Source organism: Heterodontus francisci, chromosome 1, assembly GCF_036365525.1.
Source record: "Heterodontus francisci isolate sHetFra1 chromosome 1, sHetFra1.hap1, whole genome shotgun sequence".
Classification (NCBI taxonomy): domain Eukaryota; kingdom Metazoa; phylum Chordata; class Chondrichthyes; order Heterodontiformes; family Heterodontidae; genus Heterodontus; species Heterodontus francisci.
Window position 1 is genome coordinate 97,397,538 of NC_090371.1, and position 21,360 is coordinate 97,418,897.

Sequence of the window (21,360 nt, forward strand, 5' to 3'; positions counted from 1 at the left end):
AAGATGCGGCCTCACCAACGTTATGTACAACTGTAACATGACGTCCCAACTCCTATACTCAATGCCTCGGCCGATGAAGGCAAGCATGCCATATGCCTTCTTCATCATCCTGTCTACCTGTGCTGCCACTTTCAGGGAACTATGTACTTGCACCCCAAGGTCTCTCTGCTCAACAACACTCCCCAGGGCCCTGCCATTCACTGTATATGTCCTGCCCTGGTTTAACTTCCCAAAATGCATCACTTCACACTTGTCTGCATTAAATTCCATTTGCCAATCCCTTGCCCACTTTCCCAGTTTATCTACATCCTTAGACAACCTCCTTCACTGTCCACTATACCACCAATTTTGGTGTCATCTGCAAACTTACTAATCATGCCCCTTACACTCACATCCAAGTCATTAATATATATGACAAACAACAGAGGGCCCAGCACCAATCCCTGTGGCACACCACTGGTCAGCGGCCTCCAATCTGAAAAACAACCCTCCACTACCACCCTCTGCTTCCTATCACCAAGCCAATTTTGTATCTAATTTTCTAGCTCACCCTGGATCCCATGTGTTCAAACCTTCTGCACCAGCCTACCATGCGGGACCTTGTCAAAGGCCTTGATAAAGTCCATGCAGACAACATCCATCGCCCTGCCCGCGTCAATCCTCTTGGTCACCTCCTTGAAAAACTCAATCAAATTCGTGAGACATGATTTCCCACGCACAAACATGGATAGCATGTTTTTGGATGTGGTCACCCTGCAACTCAAGGGTGTGCAGGGAGAGAGAGAATGGGTGACTGCGATGGTTCCTCTGGAGAGTGCAGCCAGAGCCCAAAGGCACAAGGCTGGCTCTGCTGTCCAGGGAGGCAGGAAGAAGAAAGCCTATCTGCAGTCACAAACCTGAATCCAGAATGGCATGTTGCCTTCCTGGTGCCAGGGTCAAGGATGTCACTGAGCAGCTGCAGAGCACTCTGAGGGGGAAAGGTCAACAGACAGCAGTCGTAGTCCATATTGGTACCAACGACCTGGGTGAAAAAAAGATGCGGTCTTGCAGACAGATTTTAAGGAGCTAGAAAAGAAACTAGCAAGCAGGACCTCCTAAGTAGCAATCACTGGATTAATCCCAGTGCTTTGTGCAAGTGAGTATAGAAATAAAAGGATAGAGCAGATGAATGCGTGGCTGAAGAGATGGGGCAGCAGGGAGGGTTTTAGATTCCTGGGACATTGGGTCCAGTGCTGGGGGGTGGATGGGACCTTTGCAGACTGGACAGGCTGCACCTGAACAAATCCAGGACCAATGTCCTAGTGAGGCAGTTTGCTAGTGCTATTAGGGAGGGTTTAAAACTAACTTGGCGCGGGGGGGGGGGGGGGGGGGGGGCAGTGAAGCCAAGCAATAAAAACAAGGGGCACTAAGAATTCGGAGAGACAAACAGCACTAGAGTAGGAAATACTAAGGTATTAGGCGAGGTCAGAGTAAGAGGGAATGCAATAATATCTAAGTTAGCTTTCAGTGCATGTATTCCAACTTTTGGAGTGTGGTAAATAAGGTTGAAGCATTGCAGGCACAGGTAGCTCATGGGAGTATGATGTTGTGGTGATAACGGGGATGTGGCTCAAGAACAACAGTGCTATTTGTCTCTCCGAATCTGGCCCAGGTAAATTGGAATCAAAGGTTGGCAGACAAAACTGTAAAGAAACAATGGGCTGTCTTTTTAAAAAGGCAATAGTTTGGGTACAGTCGAGGTACATTCCCAGGAAGGGGAAAGGCAAGACAAACAAAGCCAAAGCTCCCTGGATGATGAAAGAGAAGGAAAGAAAGTTGAAGCAGAAAAAGGTGTGTAAGACAAATGTCACATACAAGCAAGAACCAGGCTGAATATAGCAAGTACAGAGGGGAAGTGAAAAAAGAAACAAATGTATCAAAGAGAGAGTATGAGAGGAGACTGGCAGCCGATATAAAAGGGAATCCAATCTATAAGCACATAAATGTTAAAAGAGTGGTAAAAGGAGGAGTAAGACCAATTAGGGACCAAAAAGGGGATTTACGCATGGATTGAGAGGGCAATACTCAGGGACGAAATGACAACTTTGCACCTGTTTTTACCAAGGAAGATGCTGCCCAAGTCATAGTTAAAGAGGTAGCTGAGACTCTGGATGGGCTAAAAATGTATAAAGAGGAGGGATTAGAAAGGCTGCCTGTAGTTAAAGTTGATAATTCACCAGGACTGGATGAAATCTGAAGATGCTGTGGGTCGCAAAGGTGGAAATTGCAGAGGTACTGGCCATAATCTTTCAATCTTTCTTAGGTACAGGAGTGGTGCCAGAGGACTGGAGAATTGCAAAAGTTACAACCTTGTTCAAAAAAGGATCCAACAATAAACCCAGCAACAACAGGCCAGTCAGATTAATCGCAGCGGTAGGAAAGCTTTTAGAAACTATAATCCGGGATAAAATTAAAAATTAAGAACAAATAGCGTTTAACTAATTTGACTGAGTTTTACGATGAGGTGGGTTGATGAGGGTAATATGATGTGGTGTGCATGAACTTCCAAAAGGCTTTTGATAAAGTGTCACGTAATAGGATTGTCAGCATAGTTGAGGCCCAAGGAATAAAAGGGACAGTCAGAGCACAGCTAAGTCGGCTGAGTGAAAGGAACAGTAAGTAGTTACAGGTGGTTGTTTTTCAGACTGGAGAAAGGTATATCATAGAGTCATAGAGTTATACAGCACAGAAACAGGCCCTTCGGCCCATCGTGTCCCTGCCAGCCATCAAGCTGCTAACTATTCTAATCCCATTTTCCAGCACTTAGCCCAGAGCCTTGTATGCTATAGTGTTTGAAGTGCTCATCTAAATACTTCTTAAATGTTGTGAGGGTTCCTGCCTCTGCCACCTCTTCAGGCAGTGCGTTCCAGATTCCAATCATCCTCTGGGCGAAAAGATTTTTCCTCAAATCCCCTCTAAACCTCCTGCCTCTTACCTTAAATCTATGCCCCCTGGTTATTGACCCCTCCGCTAAGGGAAAAAGTTTCTTCTTATCTAACCGATCAACGCCCTCATATCGTGGTGTTTCCTAGGGGTCAGTATTAGGACCACTGCTTTTCTTGATCGATGGAAAGAAACAATGGGCTGTCTTTAAAAAGGCAATAGTTTTGAGTACGGTCGATGTACATTCCCAGGAGGGGGAAAGGCAAGACAAACAATGCCAGAGATCCCTGGATGTTGAAACAGAAAGAAAGTAAGATGAAGCAGAAAAAGGTGCTCAAGACAAATGTCACATTGATAAATACAAGTGAGAACTTGGGTGCGCAGGACACAAAGCTCAAAATTTGCAGGTGATGCAAAAATTGTGAACTGTGAGGAGGATAGTGTTAAGACTTCAAGAGCTGGTGGAATGGGTGGACCAGTGACAGATGAAATTTAATGCTGAAAAGTGTGAAGTGATATATTTTGTTAGGAAAAATGAGGAAAGGCATTGTAAAATAACCTGCTCAGTGACGCTCAGTTTGGGTTCCGCCAGGGTAACTCCGCTCCTGACCTCATTACAGCCTTGGTTCAAACATGGACAAAACAGCAGAACTCCAGAGGTGAGGGGAGAGTGACTGCCGTTGACATCAAGGCAGCATTTGACAAAGTATAGCATCAAGGAGCCCAAGCAAAACTGAGGTCAATGGGAATCAGGGGGAAAACTCTCCGCTGGTTGGAGTCATACCCAACGCAAAGGAAGGTGGTTGTGGTTATTGGAGGTCAATCACCTGAGCTCCAGGACATCACTGCAGTGATGTTTCCTGGTCCCAACCGCCTCCTCTTCACTATGGACGTCCAATCGCTCTACACCTCCATCCCCCACCAGGATGGTTTGAGGGCTCTCCGCTTCTTCCTGGAACAGAGGCCCAACCAGTCCCCATCCACCACCACCCTCCTCCGCCTGGCTGAACTTGTTCTCACATTGAACAACTTCTCCTTCAACTCCACGCACTTCCTTCAAGTAAAAGGTGTCGCTATGGGTACCCGCATGGGTCCTAGTTATGCCTGTCTTTTTGTGGGATATGTCGAGCATTCTTTGTTCCAGTCCTACTCAGGCCCCCTCCCCCAACTCTTTTTCCGGTACATTGATGACTGTATCGGTGCCGTTTCCTGCTCCCGCCCCGAACTCGAAAACTTTATCAACTTTGCTTCCAATTTCCACCCTTCTCTCACCTTTACATGGTCCATCTCTGACACTTCCCTTCCCTTCCTCGACTTCTCTGTCTCCATCTCTGGGGATAGGTTGTCTACCAATATCCATTATAAGCCCACTGACTCCCACAGCTACCTCGACTACACTTCTTCACACCCTACCTCCTGTAAGGACTCCATTCCATTCTCCCAGTTTCTCCGTCTCCGACGCATCTGCTCTGATGATGCTACCTTCCATGACGGTGCTTCTGATATGACCTCCTTTTTCCTCAACCGAGGATTTCCCCCCACTGTGGTTGACAGGGCCCTCAACCGTGTCCGACCCATTCCCCGCACCTCTACCCTCACCCCTTCCCCTCCCTCCCAGAACCGTGACAGGGTTCCCCTTGTCCTCACTTTTCATCCCACCAGCCTCCATATCCAAAGGATCATCCTCCGCCATTTTCGCCACCTCCAGCGTGATGCCACTACCAGTCGCATCTTCCCCTCCCTTCCCCTGTCAGCATTCCGAAGGGATCGTTCCCTCCGCGACACCCTGGTCCACTCCTCCATTACCCCCACCACCTCGTCCCCGTCCCAGGGCACCTTCCCTTGCAATCGCAGGAGGTGTAATACCTGCCCATTTACCTCCTCTCTCCTCACTATCCCAGGCCCCAAACACTCCTTTCAGGTGAAGCAGCGATTTACTTGTACTTCTTTCAATGTAGTATACTGTATTCGCTGCTCACAGTGTGGTCTCCTCTACATTGGGGAGACCAAGCGCAGACTGGGTGACCGCTTTGCGGAACATCTCCGCTCAGTCCGCAAGCAGGACCCTGAGCTTCCGGTTGCTTGCCATTTCAACACTCCCCCCTGCTCTCATGCTCACATCTCTGTCCTGGGATTGCTGCAGTGTTCCAGTGAACATCAACGCAAGCTCGAGGAACAGCATCTCATCTACCGATTAGGCACACTACAGCCTGCCGGACTGAACATTGAGTTCAATAATTTCAGAGCATGACAGCCCCCCACTTTACTTTCATTTTTAGTCATTTTTAGTTATTTTTTCTTCCTTTTTTTTTTTTTGCATTCCTTTTTATATTTTTTGCATTTATTTCATTTCATCTTAGTTTGTTCAGTTTGCTTACCCACTGTTTTTTTCAGGTTGTTTTTCTTCAGGTTTGCACTTGCTGATGTTCTATATTCAGTATATTCACACCTAATCTGTACTAATGCTTTGTCTTTCAAAACACCATTAACATATTGTTTGCCTTTGCTCTGTGACCTTTTGGTCAGCTATGTGGCCTGGTCCAATCTGCACCTTCTCCTTTGTTATCTCTTGCCCAACCCCCACCTCACTTGTTTATAATCTGTGACTTTTCTAATATTTGTCAGTTCCGAAGAAGGGTCACTGACCCGAAACGTTAACTCTGCTTCTCTTTCCACAGATGCTGCCAGACCTGCTGAGTGAATCCAGCATTTCTTGTTTTTGTTTCAGATTTCCAGCATCCGCAGTATTTTGCTTTTACATCACTGCAGGAGTTCCTCAGGGTAGTGTCCTCGGCCCAACCATCTTCAGCTGCTTCATCAATGACCTTCCTTCAATCATAAGGTCAGAAGTGGGGATGTTCGCTGATGATTACATAAATACCGTGGCTACAAGAGCAGGTCAGAGGCTAGGAATCCTGTGGCGAGTAACTCACCTGCCGACTTCCCAAAACCCATCCACCACCTATAAGTCACAAGTTAGGAGTGTGATGGAGTACTCTCCACTTGCCTGGATGGGTGCAGCTCCAATAACACGCAAGAAGCGCAACACCATCCAGGACAAAGCAGCCCGCTTGATTGGCACCCCATCCACAAACATTCACTCCCTCCACCACCGTCGCACAGTGGCAGCAGTGTGTACCATCTACAAGATGCACTGCAGCAACACACCAAGGCTCCTCAGACAGCACCTTCCAAACCCGGGACCTCTACCAACCGAGAGATTGAGTCGGTTAGGATTATATTCGCTGGAGTTCAGAAGAGTGAAGAGGGATCTCATTGAAAACGATAAAATTCTAAATGGACTTGACATGGTGGATGCAGGAAGGATGTTCCCGATGGTGGCGGAGTCCAGACCCAGCGGTCATAGTCTAAGGATACGGGGTAAACCTTTCAGGACTGAGATGAGAAATTTCTTCACCCAGAGAGTGGTGTGCCTGTGGAATTCACTACCACAAAAGCAGTTGAGGCCAAAACATTGCATGTTTTCAAGGAGTTAGATATAGCTCTTGGGGCGCGGGGATCAAAGGATATAGGGAGAAAGAGGGAAAAAGTTACTGAGTTGGATGATCAGCCGTGATCATAATTAATGGCGGAGCAGGCTCGACGGGCCGAATGGCCGACTCCTGCTTCTATTTTCTGTGTTTCTATGTAGAAGGACAAGGGCAGGAAATGCATGGGACCAGCAACATCTGCAAGTTCCCCACCAAGTCACACACCATCCTGACTTGGAACTATATCGCCGTTCCTTCACTGTCGCTTGGTCAAAATCCTGGGACTCCCATCCCAACAGCACTGTGGGTGTACCTACCTCAAATGGACTGCAGCAGTTCAAGAAGGCAGCTCACTACCACCTTCTCAAGGGCAATTAGGGATGGACAATAAATGCTGGCTTAGCCAGCATCGCCCACATCCCATAAATGAATAAAAATAAAAAGATACAATTCTAAAGGGGGTGCAGGAGCAGAGGGACCCTGGGGGTCTATGTGCACATATTGTTGATGGTGGTAGAGCAAGTTGAGAAAACTGTTAATAAGGCTGGGCTTTATAAACAGAAGCAGAATACAAAAGCAAGCTGTGGCAAGCCTTTATTAAGCAATGGATCAGCCACAACTGGAGTAGTGTGTTCAATTCTGGGCACCACACTTTAGGAAGGATGTGAAGGCTTTAGAGAAGGTGCAGAATAGCTTTTGGAGAATGATTCCAGGGATGAGTGACTTCAGTTACGAGGACAGATTGGCGAAGCTGAGGCTGTTCTCTTTATAAGATCATAAGATCATAAGAACTAGGAGCAGGAGTAGGCCGTCCGGCCCCTCGAGCCTGCTCCGCCATTCAATAAGATCATGGTTGATCTTTTCGTGGACTCAGATCCACTTACCCGCGCTCCCACCGTATCCCTTAATTCCTTTATTGTTCAAAAAGATATCTACCTTAGCTTTAAAGACGTTTACTGAAGAAGCGTCAACTACTTCACTGGGCAAGGAATTCCATAGATTAACAACCCTCTGGGTGAAGAAGTTCCTTCTTAATTCAGTCCTAAATCTGCTCCCTCTAATCTTGAGGCTATGCCCTCTTGTCCTAGCTTCACCTGCCAGTGGAAACATCCTCTCTACTTGTACCTTATCTATTCCCTTCATGATTTTATATGTTTCTATAAGATCCCCCCTCATTCTTCTGAACTCCAATGAATATAATCCCAATCTACTCAGTCTCTCCTCATAAGCCAACCCCCTCAACTCCGGAATCAACCTAGTGAACCTCCTCTGCACCCTCTCCAGTGCCAGTATATCCTTTCTCAAGTAAGGAGACCAAAACTGCACACAGTACTCCAGGTGCGGCCTCACCAGTACCTTATACAGCTGCAACATAACCTCTCTGCTTTTAAACTCAATCCCTTTAGCAATGAAGGACAAAATTCCATTTGCCTTCCTAATTACTTGCTGTACCTGCAGACCAACCTTCTGCGATTCATGCACAAGGACACCTAGGTCCCTCTGCATAGCAGCATGCTGCAACCTTTTACCATTCAAGTCCCTGATTGAACTCCAGCTTCTCATCCTCCTCCAGTTCCCTGTCCCTATAATGTATTCCTCCCCTTCACAATCAATGCTCTGCGCCTGTGCTCCAGTCCTCACCTAGCTGCTCCACTTACCTTGGAGCAATTTTACGGGAGACATGCTCCTTTGTTGAAATTAGAAACTTCAGAAAATAACCGAAGAACTTTCTCTCTACTAAAATTTTAGATTAAAAAGTACTTGAACATTACTCATGTCAAAAATTGTAAAGATTTTGCATAGTCACCTTTCTTTTGTGTACAAACGGAAACAGAATCCCTCTCTGATACGCCCAGCTCGACCCTGCCTCTGAAGAGCATTGGCTTTGCTAATAAAGGTCTCCACCAATGAGCTCATTTGGCTACTTTCATGATACCTACAAACGTTGAAAAACAAAATGTACATTTATACAAACATGCTGTCCATTATTTTAAAAGCCATGAACAATATTCAATACTCGGATAATTAAATATTGATGGTCATTCAGTTGCATATATTTATTGCAAAACAGACAACTATTTGATAGTTTAGCCTTAAGTAATGACAAAAATTGAGAATTGTTTGTAATTATATGGATATGTACTACTCAGTGTTTTTAAACATACTTGAAGCTTTATTGAAGTACAAAATCTGAAAGGCAGTTATAACCTAGCCCATGTTTAGTAGAATGTTGACAAAATACCTGGTTGCAAACAAACCTGTTTTCTTTCGTCTTTCCAGAATCTATGACAAAGACAATATCAGGTATTGTGATACCTGTTTCTGCAATGTTTGTTGCCAGAACAATCTGAAAAGTGACGGGATAATCAATTAAATCATCAGCGACAAAGGATTTAATCAACTTTCCCACTTTAATTTTCAACATATACCACCCTCCTGTGGTCATCAGTTGCAATAAACTCAACCTCACCCGATGATGAAATATTGCACGATTTGCTGGAAGTTGGATCTAACCATGGCCATATGTCCTTTGTACCACATTAAATCCATTCATTTAAAAATTCTAGCTGAACATGCCACCTCTTCCACTAAGCCTGCATATCACTCATTACAAAATATATTTGGCCAGGATAATTTCCTATTTTCTTTAGAGTATTTACTAATTTTGGTAAAATGTATATTTTTATTCCAATGCCTTTCAAAAAACTAGATGAGGAACACAAAACACATTGAATAATTATATCTTGTCGTCAGTGACCAAAAGATCAGGTTTTCTATTCATCCTTCTGGTCACAGTAGCAAGTAATGCCTTCAGAGTCACTGGACTGAAGTAGCAATAAGCTGGTTCATTTCTCCAGGGCTACAGTTCACAAATATGGATAGACCCCTGAGACAGTGTCAGCAACTCATAGGAAACAGTGCCAACAATATGAAAAACATCTTGAAAATTAGTTTACAACAAAAGAAACATGCTAGTAAGGAAACAGATGGGGGAAAATAAAACTGAAATCTGTGGATCTCGCAAACCCTCTGGGATATTTTCCAGGCACAGCTAGCATCCAGGTACTCCAGTTGGAAAATCTATACCATAGGTTAGTTCTGTTTTTTGTTTCGTTTAATCTTAAAATCTGTTTGTAAACTTCTGGTGAAACCATGAACTGTCTTCAACTATTTGCTGATAGATTTTCCCCCTTTCCATAACTTGCACTGGCTTTCTCTTATACTGAACTGTCATATTCTGGCTGGCATTCTAAAAAATTTGCAGCTGACAAAACTTGGAGGTATTGTAATCTGTGAGGACAGTAAGAGGCTTCAAGAAGACAGAGACAGAATGGTGGAATGGCTGGACATGTGGCAGATGACATTTAATGCAGGGAAGTGTGAAGTGATTTTGGTCGGAACAATGAAGAGAGGCAATATAAAATAAAGGATACATTTCAAATGGGGCGGGTGCAGGAACAGAGGGCATATGGGTAGAGCTGAGAAACAGTAAGGGGCAAAAAACATTAGTGGGGGTTGTACATCGACCCCCAAACTGGAGTGGTGATGTTGGGAATGGCATTAAACAGGAAATTAGAGATGCATGCAATAAAGGAACATCTGTAATTATGGGTGATCTTAATCTGCATATAGCTTGGGAAAATCAAATTAGTCACAACACCGTAGAGGAGGAATTCTTGGAGTGTATACGGGATGGTTTTCTGGACTAATACGTTGAGGAACCAACTGGAGAGCAGGCCCTCCCAGACTGGGTATTGTGTAATGAGAGAGGAATAATTGACAATCTAGTGGTGCAAGACCCCTTGGGGACGAGCGACCAAAATATGATAGAATTCTTCATCAAGTTGGAGAGTGACGTAGTTGATTCCGAGACAAGGGTCCTGAATCTTAGTAAAGGAAACTACGAAGGTATGAGGCGCGAGTTGGCCATGACGGATTGGGAAACATTACTGAAAGAGATGACGGTGGATAGACAATGGCAAGCATTCAAAGAACACATGGATGAACTGCAACAATTGTTCATCCCTGTCTGGTGCAAAATTAAAATGGGAAAGGTAGCCAAATCATGGCTTACAAGGGAAATTAGAGATAGCATTTGATCCAAGGAAGAGGCATCTAAATTTGCCAGGAAAAAGAACAGACCTGAGGATTGGGAGCAGTTTAAAATTCAGCAAATGAGGACCAAGGGATTTATTAAGAAGGGGAAAATAGAGTAAGAGAGCAAGCTTGCGGAGAACATAAAAACTGACAGTAAAAACTGACAGGGGCGGCACAGTGGCGCAGTGGTTAGCACCGCAGCCTCACAGCTCCAGCGCCCCGGGTTCAATTCTGGGTACTGCCTGTGTGGAGTTTGCAAGTTCTCCCTGTGTCTGCGTGGGTTTTCTCCGGGTGCTCCGGTTTCCTCCCACAAGCCAAAAGACTTGCAGGTTGGTAGGTAAATTGGCCATTATAAATTACCACTAGTATAGGTAGGTGGTAGGGGAATATAGGGACAGGTGTGGGATTAGTGTAGGGATTAGTGTAGGATTAGTATGGATGGGTGGTTGGTGGTCGGCACGGACTCGGTGGGCCGAAGGGCCTGTTTCAGTGCTGTATCTCTAAAAACTAAAAGTTTCTATAGGTATGTGAAGAGAAAAAGATTGGTGAAGACAAATGTATGTGCCTTACAGTCAGAAACAGGGGCATTTATTGTGGGGAACAAAGAAATGGCTGACCAACTAAATGCATACTTTGGTTCTGTCTTCACAAAGGAGGACACAAATATCATACCAGAAATGTTGGGGAACACAGGGCTTAGTGAGAGAGGGGAACTGAAAGAAATCAGTATTCGTAGAGAAATGGTTTTGGGGAAATTGATCGGATCGAAGGCCGATAAATCCCCAGGGCCTGATGGTAAGCATCCCAGAGTACTTAAGGAAGTGGCCCTAGAAATAGTGGATGCATTGGTGGTCATCTTCCAAGATCCTATAGACTCTGGAACAGTTCCTACAGATTGGAGGGTAGCTAATGTAACCCCACTATTTAAACAGGGAGGTAGAGAGAAAGCAAGGAATTACAGACCAGTCAGCCTGATGTTGGTAGTGGGGAAAATTCTAGAGTCCATTATCAAAGATTTTATAGCAGAGCACTTGGAGAACAGTGGTAGAATCTGGCAAATTCAGCAAGGATTTACGATAGGGAAATCATGCTAGACAAATCTACTAGAATTCTTCAAGGATGTAACTAGTAGAGTTGATCAGGAGGAGCCAGTGGATGTGGTTTATTTGGACTTTCAACAAAGTCCCACATATCCCAAAAATCCCACATGTAAAATTAAAGTGCATGGGATTGGGGGTAGTGTATTGCGGTGTGTAGAAAATTGGTTGGCGGACAGGAAACAAAGAGTAGGGATAAATGGGTCTTTTTTCGAATGGCAGGCAGTGACTAGTGGGGTACTGCAGGGATCGGTGCTAGGACCCCAACTATTGACAATATACATTAATGATTTTGATTGGGGAACTAAAGGTAATGTCTCCAAATTTGCAGATGACACAAAACTGGTTGGGAGGGTGAGTTGTGAGGAGGACGCAGAGAGGCTTCAGAGTGATTTGGACAAGTTGAGTGAGTGGGTTAATGCATGACAGATGCAGTATAATGTGGATAAATGTGAGGTTATCCACTTTGGTAACAAAAACAGGAAGGCAGATTATTACCTGAACAGCTATAATCTCAGAGAGGGGATTATGCAGCAAGACCTGGGTGTTCTCATACACCAGTCGCTGAAGGTAAGCATGCAGGTGCAACAGGCGGTAAAAAAGGCAAATGGTATGTTGGCCTTCATAGGGAGAGGATGAGAGTACAGGAGCAGGGATGTCTTGCTGCAATTATACAGGACCTTTGTGAGGCCACACCTGGAATATTGTGTGCAGTTTTGGTCTCCTTATCTGAGGAAGGATGTTCTTGCTATAGAGAGAGTGCAGCCAAGGTTTACCAGACTGATTCCTGGGATGGCAGGACTGACATATGAGGAGAGATTGAGTCAGTTAGGATTATATTTGCTGGAGTTCAGAAGAGTGAGGGGGGATCTCATAGAAACCTATAAAATTCCAACAGGACTTGACAGGGTAGATGCAGGAAGGATGTTCCCGATGGTGGGGGAGCCCAGAACCAAGGGTCACAGTCTAAGGATACGGGGTAAACCTTTCAGGACTGAGATGAGGAGAAATTTCTTCACCCAGAGAGTGGTGAGCCTGTGGAATTCGCTACCACAGAAAGCAGTTGAGGCCAAAACATTGTATGTTTTCAGGAAGAAGTTAGATCTCTTGGATCTAAAGGGATCAAAGGGCATGGGGCGAAAGCGGGAACAGGCTACTGAGTTGGATGATCAGCCATGATCATAATGAATGGTGGAGCAGGCTCGAAGGGTCAAATGGCCTACTCCTGCTCCTATTTTCTATGTTTCTATGTATAGGTGCACATAGAATTGAAGGTGTGCAGGGCAGGATGAGAAAGTGATTACAATGGCGTAATGGGCTTTAAAATAAAGGCATAGAGTACAAAAACAAGGAAATGATTAACCTTTCTAAAGCACTACTTCAGCGGCAACCTGGATATTGTGTCCAATTCTGGGCACCACAATTTAGCAAAGATGCAAAAGCTTTAGAGAGGGTGCAGAAAAGATTTATGAGAATGGTTCCACAAATGAGGGACTTCAACTATGTGGATAGACTGGAGAAGCTGAGGCTGTTCTCCTCGAAGAGAAGCTTGCTAAGAGATTTGATAAAGCTGGTCAAAATCATGAGGTGATTGGCAAAAGAACCATAGGTGACATGAGGAAAACCTTTTGGACACAATAAGTGGATATGATCTGGACTGAGAGGGTGGTGGAGGCAGACTCAAACATGGCTTTCAACAAGAAATTAGATCGTTTCCCGCAGAGAAAAACTTTGCAGGGCTACAGGGAAAAGGCAGGAGAATGGGACTGAATTAGAAGCTCTTAGAGAGCCAGCACAGACACAGCAGGACAAATGGCATCCTTCTGTGCTGTAACCATTCCATGAATGAAGCATATGCAGTCATCAACAATCACCTCAGTATCTATATGCTGTTACAATTTGTTTCTGCCACTTCAATTATGAAGACTGAAGAAACTGGGGTTCTGTCATTGGGAGAAAACATCAAGAAGGGATCTGATAGAAGACTTACCTTCCTGACCCCTGGTGGTGGGACGGTGAAGGCCGCAGCTTGATCTTGTGATGAAAGGATGGAGTGCAAAGCAATCACTTTGTACCTACAGATTTATCAACATAAAAACAAACTTGTACAAAGGCTTCATTTAAAAATAAGAAAATCAGTCCAAGCAAAGAATTATCCTATTAAGTTCACCCGAAGGATAAGGAAACCATCCATGCTCACACACAGCAAGACCTGGACAGCAGCTGAAGAAGTGGCAAATAACATTCTAATGAAGACACAGAGGTTCGTCACAGTGTACATTATGTACACTGAGGTAACTGGCAGATTTTAAAAATATTTGGAAGGGATGAATTTGACAAGAGCCATGAGCTTTGGCTGTGTCAGGGGGAATATGTCTTAAGACTCTTGCAAGTATGACATCTGCCCTTGTGGCATAATGGGGGACTGCAAATTTGTGATTCTCCTTTGACTTTCCCCGCGGGGTGATATCGGCCTATGTGGTATAGATTTAGATTTAGAGATACAGCACTGAAACAGGCCCTTCGGCCCACCGAGTCTGTGCCGACAATCCCATATTCCTATCACATCCTCACCTGTCCCTATATTCCCCTACCACCTAACTATACTAAGGGAAATTTATAATGGCCAATTTACCTATCAACCTGCAAGTCTTTTGGCTGTGGGAGGAAACCGGAGCACCCGGAGGAAACCCACGCAGACACAGGGAGAACTTGCAAACTCCATACAGGCAGTACCCAGAATTGAACCCAGGTCGCTGGAGCTGTGAGGCTGCGGTGCTAACCACTGCGCCGCCCCCTTGAGCATATACATGAGCATCCAGAAATGAGTTCTGGATTACCCGGTATTTCTGCATAGTTCCAACATGTCTCACTTGTGTTTGCTGAGGGGAGGCATACATTATTGTAGAAACAGAAACAGGAGTAGGCCATTCTGCCCTTTGGGTCTGCTCCACCATTCAAAAAACATCATGGCTGATCGTCTAATTCAGTACCCTGTTCCCGCTTTCTCCCCCTATCCCTTGATCCCTTTGGCATTAAGAAATATATCTACCTCCTTCTTGAATAGATTTAATGATTTGGCCTCCACTGCCTTCTGCGGTAGAGAATTCCACAGGTTCACCACCCTCTGAATCAAGAAATTTCTCCTCATCTCAGTTCTAAATGGCACACCCCGTATCCTGAGACTGTGACCCCTGGTTCTGGACTCCCCAGCCATCGGGAACATCCTCCCTGCATCTAGCCTTTCTCGTCCTGTTAGAATTTTATAGGTTTCTATGAGATCCCCTCTCATTCTTCTAAACACTAGTGAATATAGGCCTAGTCGACCCAATCTCTCCTCATACATCAATCCTGCCAGCCCAGGAATCAGCCGAGTAAATCTTCTTTACCCTCCCTCCATGGCAAGAACATTCCTCCTCAGATAAGGAGACCAAAACTGCACACAATAGTCCAGATGTTGTCTCACCAAGGCCCTGTATAACTGCAGACAGACATCCTTGCTCCTGTACTCAAATCCTCTTGAAATGAAGGCCAACATACCATTCGCCTTCCTAATTGCTTGCTGCACCTGAAAGCTTGCTTTCAACGACTGGTGTACAAGGACAACCAGGTCTCACTGCACCTCCCCCTTTCCCAATCTATCACCATTCAGATAATAATCTGCCTTTCTGTTTTTACAACCAAAGTGGATAACCTCACGTTTATCCATGTTATACTACATCTGCCATGCATTTGACCAGTCACCCAACTTGTCCAAATCACATTGGAGCCTCTTTGCATCCTCCTCACAGCTCACTTCCACCCATCACACCTCCCCCACCCCCAGCTTTGTGTCATCTGCAAACTTAGAAATGTTACATTTAGTTGCCTCACCCAAGTCATTAATATATATCACGAATAGCTGGGGCCCAAGCACTGATCCCTGCGGTCCCCCACTCATCACTGCCTGCCACCTGGAAAAAGACCCGTTTATTCCTACTCTCTGTTTTCTGTCTGTCAACCAATTGTCAATCCATGCCAGTATATTACCCCCAATCCCATGAGCTTTAATTTTGCACACTAACCTCTTATATTGGACCTTATCAAAAGCTTTCTGAAAATCCAAATACACCACATCCACTGGTTCTCCCTTATCTATTCTACTAGTTACATTCTCAAAAAGCTCCAGTAGATTTGTTAAGCATGATTTCCCTTTCGTAAACCCATGCTGACTTTGCCCAATCCCATTTATGCTTTCCAGGTGTTCTGCTATCACATCCTTTATAATAGACTCTAGAATTTTCCCCACTACTGATGTAAGGCTGACTGGTCTGTAGTTCCCTGTTTTTTCTCTCCCTCCATTTTTAAATAGTGGGGTTACATTTGCCACCCTCCAATCTGCAGGAACTGCTCCAGAGTCTATAGAATTTTGGAAGATGACTACCAATGCATTAATTTCCTTTAGTACTCTGGGATGCAGATTACCAGGCCTTGGGATTTGTCAGCCATTAACCCCATTAATTTCCCTAGCACATTTTTTTTCCCACTAATACTGATTCCCTTCAGTTCCTCCCTCTCATTAGACCCTTGGTTCCCCAACATTTCTGGGAGGTTATTTGCGTCCTCCTTTGTGAAGACAGAACCAAAGTATGTGTTTAATTGTTCTGCCATTTCTTGGTTCCCCATTATAATTTCCCCCGTTTCTGACTGTAAGGGACCTATATTTGTTTTCACTAATCTTTTTCTCTTCACATTTTTAGAGAAGCTTTCACAGTCAGTATTTATGTTCCCCGCAAGTTTACTCTCATACTCTATTTTCCCCCGCTTAATCAACCTTTGTCCTCCTTTGCTGAATTCTAAACTGCTCCCAATCCTCAGACTTACCGCTTTTTCTGGCAATTCTATATTCCTCCTCTTTGGATCTAATATTATCCCTAATTTCTTTTGTAAGCCATGGTTAAGCTACCTATCCAGTTTTATTTTTGCGCCAGACAGGAATGAATAATTGTTGTAATTCATGCACAAGTGCTTTAAATATTATCCATTGCCTATCTACTGTCAAACCTTTTAGTAAAGTTCCCCAATCTACCATGGCCAACTCGTGCCTCATACCTTCAGTTTCCTTTATTTGGATTCAGGACCCTAGCTAATCATCTAGCTAACAATGACAGCTGTGCTCATCTATGTGGTGCAGGGCAGAAAAATCAGTGCTTGATGGGTAAGCCAGGTATGAGCTCAGATTTGCAATGATTGAGGCGCCAGTCAATGGACATACAAATTTTTGCCCATAACCACTGAATGAGAAGCAGGGACACATCATCTGAAGCAGTGCACCCGGAGGCTTCAGACCCTCCATCATTCATGCCCAGGGATCAAGTTGTGCAGCAAGTATGGGATGTGGTATGTTTGATCCATTATTTTGATCTGGCCATTGCACATTCCGCTGCAGGCAATAGTCACGAGGACCTGTATCTATGCTGCTCCCCATTCCTCCCATGTCATATGCAGTTTAGGTCTCACTCACCAGGTTTCTTCAAGATTTTGTGCATTATTTTATGATCCAGAAACAAACACAGCGGAAGTTTATTTGTGGGGATTTGCATTCACCTTAAAGTCAGAAAGTTGGATTTCAATCCTTGGATACATAATCTAGGCTGACACTTCAATGCACGAGTAAGACAGTGATGCATCGGTTTAGTTGGTGTCTTTCAGCTGATATGTTAAACGCAAGGCCCTGCCTGTCCACTTAGGTGCATATAAAATATCTCAAAGCATTGTTTGAAGAGCAGAGAATTATCCCAGTGTCCTGACCAACATTCCTCCAAAATCACCAAAAAGGATTATTTGGTCATTCATCTTATATGCTCTGTGGTACATTGTTACACACAAGGTGGCTGCTCCTTCTACCGACATAACAACCTCAAGTGTAAGCTACTGATTATAAAATGCTCTGGCATATCCCAAAGATGATAAAGGTACAACATAAATCCAAGTTCTTTACTTTTTTACAAAAATCAGATTGGAAAAAAGTACTTTCAGACAGATGTATGATAGATGCAGAAAATGCTGCTGTTATTACTAGATGTTCCTGGGCCTTTGTCAGGCTTTTTAATGGCACCTTTGAAGGACAGAAGATGTGGGGGAGAATGGGAAGTCTTGATCTCAATGTTCAGCCAAGGTTATGCAACAACCCCAATTCCATGCCATAACACCCTGGAGTGTCGCTGCCCAACAGCTGTGTCTGACAAAGGAAAGACTGAACCTTCCCTCCTGCTTGACAAGCCAAGGATAACAGACGTTTTGAGAGTTTATTGCTTGACCAGAGAAGCTTGGATAAAAGTGTTCAGATCTTGGAGCAGCTGCACTGGAACCTTGCCTGGTACAATCTGAAACCAGTCGAAGAGGGAGGGAATTCTCGAGCATGATCATGATCTACTCAGGAGCAATAAGGGTAGGGTGCGCCATGAATTATGTAAGTTTATGCTTGCGACAGGGCAAGAATGCAGTTCAGTAGAGTTTAGAATTGCTGCCAGATATTAAAAGAGGGATCATGACTACACAAATGGATAAGTCTTGTGGATATTTTTGACAATGTTCTGATCGAGAAACATGCCCTTGCTTTTGGGGAAGTTTATCTTACATTACCCAACCAGATTATTAATCCAGGTTTCTTGATTACTAATCCAGTAACATAACCACGATACTACCATCCCCTTTTTAACCCCCATAACATCACCATTGTAAAAATTACCTGCTTCCACCTCCACAACGCTGCCCACCTCGGACAATAACTCTACCGAAACTTTCATCTACGCTTTTGTCACCCTCCGTCTTGAATAATCCAAACATTCCTGGCCAGCCTCATATTCTTTACCCGCCGTAACCTTCGACTCGTCCAAAAGTCTGCTGTCCACATCCTATCCCTCACTATGCCTTTCTGACCTAATGGATTGCCAGTGCCTCTAATTTAAAATTCTCATTGCATTTGTTGCTTCATTGAATCAGTCCTCCTTATCTCTGATCTCCGTTGGGCCTATGGCCTCCTCTCCATTCCTTGGACTCCAGTTCCCTACATCACCCCTTTCCCTGGCCCCACAATTAGTAACTGTACCTTAAGCTGCACAGACCAAACAATGTGGAATCCCCTTCATAAACATCAAACTCTTACAAGTTGACTGTGCTTAAAAACGGATGCTTTTACCAAATTTTTGATCACCCCATCTAATATCGGTTAGCTCAGAATTTGTTTTTGTGATTACACTTCTGTGAAGTGCCACGGAATGTCCAGCGCAAAGTGGGTAGGGAGTAACTTTGTAGTTGGATGGGGAATGCAGTGGTTTTGAAAACGTTTATGCACAAAATCTTGGCTTGGGATCTCTGGGTACCCAACATTCTGCCAATCACCCTGGCGCACAGATACAAATAGTTGCTGTCCACACACACAAGACTGGGCATAGGGGTGGGAATAGACAACAGCCTATTCCACTCACCGGCCACCATCAACAGCAATGACCTACATGATCATCCAAAGATGGTGCGAATGGGAACATAATCAAACACGGTACAAGGAGAAAAAGGCACACAACACAACCCACATACAACCAGGGTGGCAAGCCAAGAGGCACAATTGGTCAGCTTTACACATATTATTATCTAATAGCCTTTTGTGGCAGAAGTTTCTTGGAATATTCTCCTGTTTCCTGGTGGGGTGGGTGACTGCTCTGATGGTAGACATCAGCACTAGATTTGGTCATGGTGAGCATGGTTGAAGTATCCTAGAGTCGTAGTAGGACTGTCTTACTCTTTATCAAACAGTGTCATCATGGAGTTGAAGGGTGTAACAGTCGATATTTCCTAGACAGAGGGAGGGGCATTTTCTACTTTTTTGGCAAGGTCCAGGCTGCTTGAAGTGCTGGCAAAGGGAGGAGGGAGAAGGTTGGGGACCCACAGGATAAATCATACTGCATTTGATCTCTTTTGTCCAGGATTTGATTATTCACATGACAATGGCCTGGCGTGTTGTAAACTGTGGGCATGGGGGCTAAAGTTCCATCAAGTCCACCATATTGCCTACATTGAAGACTCCCCTGGAAAAATAACATCGGTCTGTTTTTCTTCAGGGCTTCAAAGATACTGAACATATCAATGCGGCAATCCTCTTATCAGCTACCTTTGTGGCGATTTCCCAGACCCTCTTTAATATGAGTGTTTCTGGTCACAGAGGGGTGCTTGACTCCTACTTCAATGCGTGTCATGTGGTGGGGTGGTCTATGCAGAGGGGTGTACTGTTAATTGAGCCATCTTGTGGATCATGGCTCCAGGGACTGTGCTGCTCAAGCTGAAAGCAGCATTTGTGCTTGAGGTTTGTGTGTGTGAGGTAAATGCAGACTCTGAAATATAAGGATCTGACACTTCTCTCCATAGTACCTGGTGCTTTGCAAAGAAAACGAGAGCAGAAACATAATGTCACATCTACGCACTCTAGACTCTGTCCTATGATTTCTGGTGCTTCCACACATGGGGAGAACCTACGTCACACACGGGCACAGGCCCAGCGCATCCACAGAAATGAGGCACAAGAAAGTAATCCTCTCCTGCTTCAATTTCCCCACATTAGTTACCCGGTGAAGCTGCTTGATGTCTCCACTTTCCGACTACCATCTACAGTTAACAGTGCAAACAGCTAATTGAAGCAGTTCATATATGAATCGGTCTTCACATTCAGTTTTGCTGCTGCGTTTTCAGCTTTTGTTAATTATGCAAAAGGAGGACGGAACTACGAAGGAACTTGTTCCATTTAAGTGCATGAAACATGCAGCTGTTAATTATCACGGTAAGAACTAGCTTCCTGTATTTCTCTCAATACACACAGCATGAACAGCTGATTGAAGCTGCCGTAAATGTCCACGTCTCCCATAATTGTTAAATGTGTAAACAGCTGATGGAGACATTAGGCAGCTTCAATCTGCTAAATGAAGTACCCTTCATAATTACGGGAGGTGGAAAATTCAGGCAACTTCTATTTTGATGGTTTTACCATCCACCACATATAGCAGGAAAATCACAACAGTGTGAATGCACCTGCTTTCTGTATGTTATCAGTACAAAATGAAGACGTCAGGTTCTTGTTAAACCCAACCTGTTCACTAACCCAGTTTGGGGAAGGAAGCATACTATCTTTACCTGGCCTGACCTATACATCACAAAATCACAGAACTGTTTAAGCACAGAAGGCAGCCCATTGTGTTTGTACCAGCTCTCCTAAAAACAGTTTACTTCATGCCAGTCGTTTTTTTTTAAATTATAATAGTCTTCTAAAGTTTTTAATTTAAAGGGTTTAGTCATGGCAGTAGAGCTTAAAGCCTTGGTTTGCTCCTCTTGCTGCATGTGGGAATCCGGGAACATTTCCAGTCCCCAGGACCAGCATGTGTGCAGGAAGTGTGTCCAGCTGCAGCTCCTGGAAGCTTGGGTTTCAAAGCTGGAACGGCGGCTGGAAACACTGTGGAGCATCCACGAGTCTGAGAGCATTGTGGATAGCACGTATAGAGAGGTGGTCACACCGCAGCTGAAGGAACGAGGAAGGAAGGGAATGGGTGACCACCAGGCAGTCCAAGAGAAACAGGCAGGTAGTTCAGGAGTCCCCTGGGGTCCCGCTTGCAAATCGGTATTCCATTTTGGAGGCTGATGAGACTGGTTCCTCCAGGGAGTGCGGACAGAGGCAAGCTTCTGGCACCGCAAGCAGCCGGGCTGTACAGGAAGGGGGAAAGAGAGGA

The 21,360-nt window shown here is 44.6% G+C and overlaps 1 protein-coding gene across 7 annotated transcripts in view; it reads right to left on the reverse strand.

Moving 5' to 3' along the window:
* Nucleotides 1–21,360, reverse strand: part of dhx29 (DEAH (Asp-Glu-Ala-His) box polypeptide 29) — a 145,360-nt gene that overhangs the window by 41,935 nt on the left and 82,065 nt on the right. For all 7 annotated transcript variants that reach the window (XR_010975181.1, XR_010975179.1, XR_010975180.1 and 4 more), the window contains 3 exons: nt 13,599–13,683; nt 8,672–8,760; nt 8,221–8,349 (listed from right to left, as the gene is read on the reverse strand). Coding sequence is in view for 4 of the 7 variants with exons in the window: in XM_068032986.1 (XP_067889087.1) it covers nt 8,221–8,349; nt 8,672–8,760; nt 13,599–13,683 (303 nt within the window). In the remaining 3 variants the exon portion in view is untranslated. The remainder of the gene's footprint in view (nt 1–8,220; nt 8,350–8,671; nt 8,761–13,598; nt 13,684–21,360) is intronic.